This window comes from Macaca mulatta, chromosome 1 (assembly GCF_049350105.2).
Source record: "Macaca mulatta isolate MMU2019108-1 chromosome 1, T2T-MMU8v2.0, whole genome shotgun sequence".
NCBI lineage: Eukaryota > Metazoa > Chordata > Mammalia > Primates > Cercopithecidae > Macaca > Macaca mulatta.
Window position 1 is genome coordinate 15,815,137 of NC_133406.1, and position 13,291 is coordinate 15,828,427.

Consider the following 13,291-nt stretch of genomic DNA (forward strand, 5'->3'; position numbering starts at 1 on the left):
GAAGACCAGCCGAATCAACATAGTGAAACCGTGTCTCTAATAGAAATACAAAAATTAGCTGGGTGTGGTGGCATGCACCTGTAATCCCAGGTACTTGGGAGGCTGAGGCGGGAGAATCACTTGAACCTGGGAGGCAGAGGTTGCAGTGAGCCAAGATCACACCACTGCACTCCAGCAAGGGCAACAGAGCAAGACTATGTCTCAAAAAATAAATAAATAAATAAATAAATGTGATAGTACACATGCAGTGTTTAGGACAGTGCCTGCCATAGAGGGCCCTCAGTCAATGTTGGCTGTTGTTACTATCTTTGGATAGAGGCAGAAGGACTTCAGGTAAAGTGCACTGTGACTTGATATACCAAAAGATGTTGACTTTTGTTTCTTGAGTTTTTATAACAAAACACCCGATTTTATATAACAAAAATACTTTGGGCCAGGTGGAAGCCTTTCCTCTAGTCCTTTATGAGTTGGTTTATGTGATTTGAAGGCATTCCCCTTATTAACCTGTTGTGTTCCAACATCTTGGCATGTATAGTTTTAGAGTAGGTCCTTTAATATGATGTCCTTGGCTTTTAATGCAATTAGATTTTAAGTTCTTCTATTACAGTAAACATAAACTTTGATTTTGAACTTGGAAGGATGCCTACTTGGGGCTGTAAGTCATTCAGCCATGGAAGATATATTGGAAAAGCAGGTTTTTCCCTATGAGGTGACTTCAGTGGCTGGGATTGTCTCCAACTGGGCCATTAAATGACTGATTCTTATTATTGGCAAAAAAGCCATTCCTCTTAGCTATTGTTCAGCCTTGTTACCATGGGACAGTTTTATATCCCTGACTCCCAAGTATGAATAGGGAATTGTTAGTAATGTAACTTGATGTCTCTTTGGGGATTCCTGAAGGAAACCGGGAGAGGAAACAGACTTCTCTCCGTGGCCTCACTGTCGCTGTGGGAACCAGTGCAGTTCTTGTGGACTGCTCCAGAAACACAGCAGCATTTTCTGCTTGTACGATAGCTGCCCATAGAGCAGGTACCTTTGGTAACATTAGCTAGCACAGTTCTGCTTTCCCCAGAAACTGGAATGAGGAAACTACAACTTGAATTGCAGCCTTTAGAATTGCTAGTAGGAAAAACTGCCAGAGGATAAATCCACTTGAGTATTTTATTACCCAGAACACAAGATTGATTCAATAGTTCAGAGCCAAAATGAACTAATTTGCCTGGAAAGTTGGAATTGCTAATCTGCCTGGAAAACCGAAGTGGAAGTAGGCAATCTGCCTAGGAAGTTGGAGGTGAAGCTGCTTAGAAAGTTGAAATGTGTTTTTGAGTGCAAAGGGTTTGTTGCAGAGTGAATTTTTATTACTACTCAGTAGATCTTGTAATTAAAGCTTGACGGTTTCTCTTTTTTGTTCAGCAAATATTTATATTTCTTTGTGTATAAATTAATCCAAGTAATATAGCAGAACGTTCTTCTATGAACAATCTATAACCATGTTTCTGTATGAATCTGGCTTTTCCAGTGTCATAAACAATCTAATGGAAATGCATGCAAAATGCATATCATCTGCTCCCCAGTGAAATCTGATTGGAAAGACATGATATTTACATTCATTTTGAGGATCTATAACTCATAAAGTAGGCATGGTACTCTTCTGAATGGAAGAGTCATTCTGTAGCAAATTCATTTGCAGGACTTTTTTGGGGAATTTTTTTTATCAAGGATGGAACTTCAACTTGTTTTTATTTAAAAAATAGAGTAGGATGGTAATATAAATATTTATGTGAATTCACTTATTCATGGCTTTTGTTTTTGAATTATTGTAGCAAAGATTGAAGCAGATATTTTCAGTTTATAAATTAGGCTTATGTTTGAAAGCTGCCCTAAATCTCTAATCCCGCTGTGTACCATACTCCAAAGGTGGACTGAAGCCCTGTACTTAATCTTTACTACCTCCTCAGAGTTCTTACTCTTTTGTTGACATTATCAGCTTCTCTGACCCTTATCTCAAAAAGACCTCTTACTTATTGGGATTAACTTTCAGGAAAGTCCTCTAAAGCCACAATGTTTAATTATCTACCTGGTTCCCAGAGAAGATAAGCAGGCAGAAAGCAGCAAGAAGTAATCGTGTCTGTTTAGACTGGGTTTTTAACTTTAGTCAGAATAAATAATAGTGACACTCTGGTTTGGAATAGCTGAGCAGGAATGTGGGGCAACGAAACAAGTCAACTAGATATTCAAAATGAAGAGTAAAACGTTGTAACTTCTCTCAGTATTAGATATACCCAGTACCATGTGCCATTCAATGATAGTTTGGAAATTTCATCTTTTATTACAAATATTTGAGGTATGCATATAGCTGCCTCACTCACTTAATTTGGGTAGTAGAGAGATAGATATTTGCTGCTTCAAATTTGAAAAACTTTTGCAGTTTCTTGGTGCCTTTGATCACATGGAGGTGAAAAAGACTGGTAGATGATCACCTGGGTCTGCCTTGGAATAGTGTCTGCCCTCCCAAATTTCCATGTCCTCTCTTTTTGGCGTTCACTCTTTACTCTTTGCTCCTTTCGCTGTCATTCTTATCTGGTTTTCTTAGACATGTTAGAAAGAGATTGTACTTTCACCCAGGCATAGAGTCATAAGGACAAAAGGTTTGTGAGGTTGATTCTAGAAAGATTTTGTTCTCTGGGGCATCTTCTCTGAAAGCCTGAAAATTGGCCCTGCCACTCAGTGTGGATCTCTTCGGGTGGCCACAGCCACTGCCGCCACATGATGGCAGTCAGGTCCCATGCTCCCGACTTTGCCTCACTTCCACGGTGTCGCTGCCTTTTTCTCTGATACTCACACAAATTTTGCTGTAACATAAGAGAAGAGTTTTTTGCCGACTGTAAAACAATTCAAAATAACAGGTTATGGTTTGCAGAACAGTGCTGCTTTAGTTAAACATCCTACATACTGAATATGTTGCTGCGACTTTCATGTCTGTGTCCCTCTGTGGGCCTCGTGCCCATGTCCCCGGAGGAAGCCTGAAAAACAAGGGAAGAGGCAGAAAAAGGGAGGCCCCCTCCCTGAGAGTGGTGGGCTGTCGTCTTTAAACTCTGGGGAAGATGAAGAATTTCAGGAAATGTTTTTCCAACATCAGTGAGACGGTGTAGAAGAAGCACATGTATTTTGACTGTCTGTTACTTGTAGAAACTCAGATGGTGAAAATCTGGGGAGTTCAGTGTGGTGGAATATCGTCATGGTCAATTTGAGACCCAACTGTTTCCATATAGGAGTGCACTCTTCTGGCCCAGGCTAGATTCTAGCCCCAGGCCCATCTTTATTACTTTCTAGTGGCAGCACTTTTAAAAGTTTCCACCATTAGTCACTATTTCTGCTATTGCTTGGAGCTCAATCTAACTTAAATAAACTTATCTCTGCTATAGCCCTGAACCAAACTAGTTTACCAAAGATTCACCAGAGAATGGGATAATTGAGACCAGATGTGCTAAGTATCGTGTATTGCAGTTCACAGAATAGTTACTATAGGCTTGGGATATTTCCATTGCCATTATTGTTTTGGAGGAAGAGAAAATGCCTCTTGAAACTTAACGCTTTCACTTTATATGTATTAATGTGGGAAAATCTTTGGCTTTAAGTTACTTAGACATTGTGTTTCTAGATGATTATGATGCTTACAGTCTATAACTTCAAAAGATGCGAGAGAATAACCAGCAAATACTCGGAGAAGAGACACAAGCAAAGAACATAGACTTTGGAATTATTCAGAGATTGCACTCCTGTCCACCTGTCCATGTCAGTGATTTTTGTGGGCATCGTCGTCTCTTTGGTGCTTGGGTGGGCAGGCTGGTGCACATGGATTATAACTACACTATCAGGACATCAGAGAATTATATCACATAGGGAAACATCTCCATTTGAGCAATGCTTACTGTAAGCATGTAACCATTTCCTCCTGGCCAAATGGGGAGCCCACATACACATGACAATACAGATGACAGTACAGGTTTCTGATGCAGACATATACCAGTCATGAAGCTCAGAAGAGAATCTTTCTTAATATGCTCATGCCTTGTCTAGAATACTCAAACCTTATAAAAGAGGTTAATTAAGAGGGAAGTTAATATGCTGTTTGAGACTGTCTTTATAAAATAAGGAGAATTAGGTGTGAGTTGAGAGCAAAATACTCTTCCCCCATGCCTGCTAACAGAGACACCTGAAATTAATATAGTATTTGTGTAAAAGCATAGGAGTTATGTTACTATTTAATATAAGAATAAGCAAAGTCAAGTCCTATATCAACAGAAAAGAGTAAAAAGGGTCAGGGATGGTTATGAAGTGCCTAATATATGAAAGGCAATATTCACTGCTTTATGTACATAGTCTGGTTTAGTTTTCACAATGATCCCTATGAGGAAAATATCTTCCTGATTTTATAGGGAGGATTCGAGGTAGGAAGACAACATGCTTATAGTCACAGATAGTAAGTAGTAGAGAAATACTTTAACCTAGTTCTGTTTAATTCTAGAACTGACCCAAAAGATTTTAAATAGAAAATCAACCCATAGATTTTTTAAAGGATATTTAAATGGCTTACATAGGAAAATGATGTTTATTATTATTATTTTACAATCAGAAATCTACTAAGAAATATGAAAAAATTAAGCTGATGTCTATTGATTGACACTTCCTTTTGTATCATGTATCCTAGCAGGACGCCTTAGTAGGAAGAAGACTGCTCTAAAACAGCCGTTCGTTACACATGATGTCGTAGTCAATTCTTAGTTTATTTCAGTTAGCAATAGAGGGTGCTGTACACCTTCTACATTTTTCACAGAAGCATACATTTCTTTTCCCACTCTTGCCTATTTACGATCATTACCTACCTTACCTACAATGTAGTTAGCTTAATCTTTTGGTTTTAGTGAAGTTCTGGCATGTGCTCCATTTAAGATATCTCTGAATTTGTGTCAACAGTGAAATTTCAGTTCTATTGTATTTCGATGTGAAATGACAGAGTTACGTTACTCAGCGGCTTCTGGACAACGCAGAAGAGTTTGAATTAACATTGTTTTTATAAATCTAACTAATCTTTTTCTCTGTTAGTGACGGAGATTATGCCACTAACATAGACAAGAAGGAAAAGCACTGTTTTAGGAGCAAGCATTAAATAATGGAAGCATAGGATTTTTTAAGTTTTCAAACTCCACGTACTTACTCTACCCGGTTCATTTCCTAAACCCTAACCTTATCATGTTATGTTTCCTAAGTGGTTCTTTATAGGAAGACTTTATTGAATGTATTGAAGTTTTTGTTTATTTACATGTGTATATGAAAGTTGCTTTTTTTTTTTTTTTTTGAGATAAGATCTTACTCTGTTCACACAGGCTGGAGTGCAGTGGTGTGATCATGACTCACTGCAGCCTAGACCTCCCAGGCTCAAGTGGTGTCCCACCTCAGCCTCCCAAGTAGCTGGGACTATAGGCATGTGCGACCACGCCCAGCTAATTTTTTTCTATTTTTGTAGAGATTAGGTCTCACTATGTTGCCAGGGCTGGTCTTGAACTCCTGGGCTCAAGCAATCCTCCCGCCTCAGCCTCTCAAAGTGTTGGGATTACAGGAATGAGCCACTGCACCCAGCTGTATGACAGTATTTTGAACACCATTCACACAGAATAACTATTGGTATGCTTATGAGTATGATAGGAAGGAGTTAGAAAAAAGAAAGATCGAAAAGATTGCAGAAACTTTATCATGAAAGGTGTAGATTATAAATCAGAAGGGAATTATGTTACTGTAGCATCTGCATTCTTAAGGAGCCTGTATTAGACGGTGTGATTTGGGCTACAAGTAACCTTATGTAACAAAATGGGCTGCACGATGAGATGTATTATGTCAGAACACAAGAAGCCCAAAGATACGGTCTGTTCAAGGTTGGTGAATTCAGAGGTTTAATGCTGTCATCAAAAAACTAGTTCCCTTCCATCACTCAGCTCTCCAGTCCTCAAGTTTTTCCTTCACGATGGCAGTATTTATTATTCATGAATCATGCAAAGGCCTGGAGAAAGACTGTCTTTTACTTTTGTTACTACTTAAGAACTATAGAAAATTTTGTCCAAGAGCTGTCTTATTCCCAGCCAACTCTTCTTTGCCCTTCATTGACCTCTTAGAATTGTGTTTCTTTCTCATTCCAAAGCCAAGCTCTGGCCAGAGTGAATGGCTTAGAGACCAGGATTTTTCCCTAGGGCTAGGGAAGGACCTCATGCCTCTTCCAAAGCACACAGTCTTGGATGACTTAATAAGATGGAGTTATGTTAGCAGACATTCTATGAGAAATGCCTGTTGAGTAGGCAGCACCATTGTGTCCTAAAAGTTATAGGTACCCTGCTAGGAAATCAGATAGAGAAGTATGTCCTAGTTTTTGCTTTCTGAGCCAAAGGAAAAAAATGCCAGGATTGAGACTGCGTACTGTTAATTTAAGTCTTGCCAATCTGTGTGTGATTAAAGATAATAAAACTATTTTATATACAGATCACAACTAATTCCATAATGTCCTCTTGATCAATTACCCAAGACATTTCTTTTGTCTAATATGTACTTACCGTGCTTTGGGCTGTGGTGGAGAGGAGATGCAGTCAGGTAGTAGAGGTGTTAGTCTCTGTTTCTTCCTGGTTGGTGTCTGGAGAATTATCAAGCCCACTATTTGTTTTTACAAAATGTGAGGCTAGAACTTGTTACTAAGGCCTCCCCACCCATTAAATATGTAACAAATTTAAGGTTGTCGTCTGTAGAACACCAGGCATCTGCCCACCTGCCCTATGACACACTACAACCCTGGGCAGCCTGAGTAATTTCAATGTATGCAGGGTAATTGACCTTCTCCCTGAAGGTAGCCTTGTATACATAATTTTAAACTCTTAACTCTTTATGTAAGGTTGTGAAGACTCATCCAATACCTGCTTTGGGCATTCCTATTGTTCTTGTGTTTGTGTATAATAAATAGATGACTTGTGGTATCGCCAGGTAACCAAAGCTTTTGTTTTGCCCACCCTCAGAGAGATGCAGGTCAGCTCCTCCAGTACCACAACTTCTGAGAGTCAAGATCCGTCTTCTGGGGACCCTGCTGTCAGTGCCCTTCAGCAACAGCTGTTACTGATGGTGGCTCGCAGGACCCAGTCAGAAACTCCACGGGTACGTACATGCCAGAATTGCTGTTTGTGGATGTTCTAGAAACAGGGGATCTTAAAACCTTTTTCCAGGTTGGATTACCTGACAGGATTAGTCAGCTCTTTCCCTGAATTTTGCATCACTGGGTTGTTGATATATCACTACAAGGCAGTCTACTGACTGAATGTGAAAAGAAATCAGAGAGATAGCAGCTAACCTTGGGTTGATATTAACAGGATTGCCACTGTCTCAGTTGCTTTTCAAATGCATTAGAAATTCATGCACATTGATCTTTGGTTGCCGGGATGCGTAAGTCTCACAGGAGCTCACTGGATTAGGTTACCTTTTTCGCCCATGGTTTGCAAAGTATCTGTTTTTTTAAAAAAAATAATGTATTATTGCCTTGTATATTTAATATTCAAAGATTCTTAAATATTTGACTTAAAGGGAGACTTTATTCTTGGGGCAAGTGACATTATCCTCAAGAGGTCTAAAAATGTGAAGCCTTTCATTATGTTACTAAGAGATAACTTATTAATGTTCATTCATTTATCCAGTCAACTTTTAATAAGACTCTTGGGAGGCAGAGCCAAGGATTAAAAGCCAGAGATAACATGGGAGATTAGTGAAACACCCAGACATGAAGTTAGAGCTGCAGATTCAATTTTGGGCATTTTGGAGGGGAAATGGGGACGGCTTCTTAGAAGAAGAAATACTTGGGTTAGGCCTTGAAGAAAGATTGGTTTCCATTGGTACATATTGAGAGAAGAGGATTGTAGATGGGGTGATGTCATGTGAGTGTCAAGTTTCTTTATTTCTGTTTACCTTTTTCCTGGAAATGTTTCAGTTCATTCTAGAAAAGCTCATCTTTGAAAAAATTATATATATATATAAAATTATATATATATATAATATATATATATATATGTTTTTGATTGCTTAGCCACATTTTTCCAAAGGATGCTCAACAATACAATGTGGCTGGCTGCAGTGACTCACGCCTGTAATCCCAGCACTTTGGGAGGCCAAGGTGGATGGATCACTTGAGGTCAGGAGTTCAAGACCAGCCTGGCCAACATGGCAAAACCCCATCTCTACTAAAAATACAAACATTAGCCTGGCATGGTGGCACATGCCTGTAGTCCCAGCTATTTGGGAGGCTGAAGCGCGAGAATCGCTTGAACCCCGGAGGCAGAGGTTGCAATCAGCCAAGGTCATGCTACTGCATTCCAACCTGGGCAACAGAGCGAGATTCTGTCTCCAACAAACACACACACACACACAAAATACAATGGGTTGAAATTTATACACCATTACTCAGCTGTGCAAAGAAAATGTTGAGTTACCTTTTAGCTGACCACATATTGCCCTGAGTTCTTATTCCTGTTGATGTGGGGAGTGTAGGGACGACTTAACTTAAAAGTGCTAATTGCCAGACACAGTGGCTCACGCCTGTAATTCCAACACTTTGGGAGGCTGAAGTAGGGGGACGGTTTGAGCCCAGGAGTTCAAGGCTGCAGTGAGCTATGACTGCACCACTGCACTCTAGCCTGGGTGGCAGAGTGAGATCCTTTCTCAAACAAAAAAAGTGCTAATTAGGGTAACTCAGCCCTTTCAGGCTTGGAGTTTCTGTGTGAACAAGTGTTTAATTTATTCAAAGAAGCAGCCTTTTGGGACTGTTTATTCTCTTCCCTTTCATGTATTCAGGCTCTCCTTCTCCTCCTTTCCAGGGCCTCTGTGTGTAAGGGATAGGATTCCTAAACCTGTGGTTGGAAGTGGACCTGGGAGGGGCCCTTCCGGGGAGGGGAGCATCCCCTCAGCCCAGTCACCGGGTGTACTGTGTGTTGTACCTGCCTGGTTTGGGTGAGGTGTTGGATCTGCCACTCACTGACCACCGGAGACCCTGCCATTTGCCCTAGCCGTGTTCTGCACACACTGTCAGCCTGTATGAGGTCTGTGAGCTCTGCCCAGCTCCACCCCCAACTGCCAGAACATAGTTCTCACCCCAGCCCTAGTATGTGGGGGCCCTGTGGAACGTAGGCTTTCCTGAGAAACTTGCATTTTCCCCGTGATAGGCCCGGGGAAGCGCTAACTCCCTACTACCCTCCAGAACATTAGTGTTGAACCTTCAAGAAGGTTCCATGAAAGTATCAGGAGAGCTTGGAAAGATATGAATGCCATTGATTTCATGAGTAGCAGAACTAGAGGAAACTAGAAACTTTAGATTATCAAAGGTATACATCTATTGATTTAGTATCTCAAAAATATCCCAGTTAGAGCAGAAACTTGAAAATAAGTAAATACTCAAAGAATAAATCAGAAACAGTCCTGCCATTCCTTATTTTACATTTGTAATTCTGTAAATGGCCTGATGATGCATAAAAACTCAACTCATCTGTAGTGTTTTATTGCTAGACACTTAACCAAATTCATTGCTTCAACAATTTAAACTTACTTTAAGTAAACATTTTTAAAGTTCTATATTCTATTGTATATGGGTATGGAAGAGGAAAAATGAAGATTGCTAACCAAGCTCATGTTTAGACCCTAAGAAAATATTTACAAAGTCTCATACTGGGAAAAAAATGTAGTTCTACTATTTGATTTCTAAATATAATTGATATCACCAGGAAATTAAATTAGATTTCAGCCACAAAATAAAAATTAAATAGGTTTTCTACTCATTATCCAACAAATATTTGCTGTAGGCTGGCTATGCCTACAGTCCTGTGCTAGAAGCTTGGTATACAATGGTGAAAAAACTCAGTCCCTGCCTACAATAAGTTTAACAGCCAGTCAACCAATTCAACTCTATACAACAGGAATTCTGATTAGAATAGGCTCTAGTGGTGTGGGACACAGCAGAAGCTCCAGGCCAGGAAACAGGGGATCAGAGAGGCTTCCTCAGCAAGGTGACACTTCCGCTGAAATGTGGAGGATGAGTTGAAGTTAACCAAATAAAAGGAGATAAGAGTATCTAGACAGAGAAAAGACCTGGCCAATGGGGCCTGGAGGTGAGGCTGAAAGCAGGTATGCTCAGTGTTCCTGGAGCCTGGAGGCACAGGGGAGCTATTTCTCAGAAGGAGACTAGCAAAAGTAAGCAGGAGATAAGACTCTGAAGACAAGACTTTAATCCCTTCCTTCCCCCATCCTCCCTGCCTCTCTCCTTCAAGTGCAGCACATGAGCTCTGGGAGTGCTTTCCCCGCAACTTTCCGCAAGCTCTTTCTAGCAGAGGACGGAATTCTGCAGGCTCTGATGGGCGGGTGGTCAGGAGGTGAGCCAAGGCCAGAGAAAGACTTTTCTGAAATTCCTCCCTGGCACAAATACAGTATGTGTGTGGAGAATGAAGTGTCCCTGAAAGGGGGGCTCCCAGGAAGGGCTGCCACTTTTATGAAGGGCTGGTCACTTTATATATATGTGTGTGTGTGTGTGTGTGTGTGTGTATTCCAACCATATATATATATATATGGTTGGAATTGGTGAAAACCTGTTGTTTGAACTCAAGATTGGCATTCAGGGGTTTTGAATATTACCAATTAAAAATGTTGCATGAATCCATATTATAAACTTGTACTTCTCTGTCACTAAGTTTATCCATCATGTGCTTCTAACCCCACAGAGTATATTCTGTAGACTCATTACCATGGTTTTTAAAATCTTACATTGTCCCAATATGTTATGGGTCAGTACCTGAGTAATCACCTGGAAACATTTTGTTTATTACACTGCTGGTTGAGAGGCAGGTGCAGTCTCCCCAAGGGCAGCATAGGATCTGTCGGAATACAGCATTTTCTGCTTCCATTTACTTTTAACCGGATATAGTCTCCAACTCATTCAGCTTGTCTTACATTAAAAAATGAGATAGTATTGTATGTAAAAGTGTTTCGTAAACGCTAAAGCTCTGTGCAAGTCTATGATAGTGGCATTATTATTATTATCTTATGGATATTTGAAGGTCAAGCATTTAATTGGTCCTAACTGATGAGAACTGGTGAGAATTGCAAAGATGAGCACAGTACTAGGCCTGGCTGACTGTTATTCTAGGTAAATATAAAGGCAGCATTTACATCACAATTTACTATCATTAAAACATTAACAAGAACTTATAAGAATATTGGCATTTACTAAAAGATGAAACAGTTGAGATAATTATAGAGATGAAAGAGATGAGACATCAATTATAATATCGTAACATTTATTTTTCATCATATATTCATTTATTTAAAAGTATATTAATACTTTAAAAAGAAAAAGTAACATTTGCATCTTTTTCATGTATCATGTTCAGAAGTTCATTTAAATTCGGATGCTCCTCAACTTAGAATGGGTTTAGGTCCCTATAAATCCATCATAAATTGAAAATATCATAAGTTGAAAATGCATTTAATACATCTAACCTACTGAATATCATAGCTTACCCTGGCCTGCCTTAAACATGCTCAGAACACTTACATTAGCCAACAGTTGGGCAAAATCATCAAATACAAAGCCTATTTTGTAATAAAGTATTGACTATCTCATATCACTTACTGATGTTCTACTGAATACTTATCCCTTTCACAGCATTGTAAAGTTCAAAAATCATAAGTTGAATCATTGTAAGTCAGAGGCTATCTGTAATAGGTTTAGAATCTACATGGTTTGCTATGAATTCTGGCTGCTAAACATAGCCACTGTTATAATAGTATCATTCTACTTTCAAAAAAAATATGTTTCATCCCTCAAAGTTTTGTTCACATCCAGATATAATTCACATTCCACTTGTATGTTTTGAACACAAGTTATGTGTATGGCACTGGGCTAGGTGCTGTCATATTTGATGTCATTTTATCTTTAAGAGAAGTCTTCAGGGTAGGCATTATTTCATCTGGGGGTTGAATATCTAAGGAAACTGCAGTGCAGAGAGTACTGGAACTTGGGGCATCGAAGGGACCCTGATCCAGTGTTCCTTCCTAGTTGCCCTTTTGTCACTATTAGGGCCTCCAGTGCTCACATCCCCCTTGGCAGCCACTGCTGTGATTTCTCACAATCCCACTTCTGACACCAAACAGAGTCCCTACCAACCCTTCCTTCCCAGTGCTGAGCTTGATAGCTGTTAGGAGTTACACATAGTTTCCCAAAGGACCACTTTTCTTCTGTCTACTGTTCTCTCCTCTACTCCTTCTCCCTTTTCCCTGCCCTTTCAGGTAAAATCTACAGATACCTTCTGAGAACTGGAGAACCTCTAATTTAATTTTCGATATCCCCCCACAAAAAAGAGGCCAATAATTTAAATCCATTTATGCCTGTTCAGACTTTGGGGAGGTTCTGTAGAGCTGATCACTTACTCTCTTTCACATAACAGGGTATAATATCTATTTTAGTTTTTATTAGATATGGTTCATTCTCAAAATCACAAACCTGACTTTGTTTGTTTTAAATAACATATTATTTGTAATCCATTATTCCCCATCTTATTTTTGCCAGTTTCCATTTTCAAATTTGTGTTGTTAACTTGTTCTTTCACAATTAGACTATATGTATTGTCTCTTGAACTCTATTTGTTTTGCTGTGAAGGTGGCTTTCTCTTTACTGATGAGCACTGCTTGATGTGTCGATTCACCTGGGCCCCCTTAAGCACGATTGTAGAAAGAGCCCAGACTTTGGCTTCCAGCAAATCTCTTCCTAATCTGGGACCTTGGACCAGTGGCCTAATCTCTCAGAGCCTCAGTTTCTTTTAGGAAACTGAACTATTGTGATCTTTTAAGGATTAGAGATAATATATGGCAAAATTATGACTTTACTAGTTGGTGGCAGTTACTAATATCATCAAAAAATCTTGTTTGTTATCTGGAACTCTTGAAAGTAGCATTATTTGAGCAGTAGAATTTCTCAGGTATCTCAGGAGGCATAGTCTTTTATACTTAGATTTCAAAAATTCCACCCAAAATATTTCTAAAAGGTACACTGTCCTTCCCTGCCTTCTTAAGAAGAATATACTGACAATAATGTAAGTTGTTCTTGATAATTCAAATTCATTAAATGAACATTGGATATTATGATATAAACACTAATCCATATGAGGAGTGTATGTAAATGCAATTATCTTGTTTTTTAAAAAGAACCTAAGTTCAACTTTTATCC

The 13,291-nt window shown here is 39.4% G+C and overlaps 1 protein-coding gene across 2 annotated transcripts in view; it reads left to right on the forward strand.

The window, feature by feature from the left end:
• Nucleotides 1–13,291, forward strand: part of PCNX2 (pecanex 2) — a 309,389-nt gene that overhangs the window by 52,435 nt on the left and 243,663 nt on the right. For both annotated transcript variants that reach the window (XM_028849636.2, XM_028849638.2), the window contains exon 9: nucleotides 7,056–7,191. In XM_028849636.2, coding sequence (XP_028705469.2) covers nucleotides 7,056–7,191 — 136 coding nt within the window. The remainder of the gene's footprint in view (nucleotides 1–7,055; nucleotides 7,192–13,291) is intronic.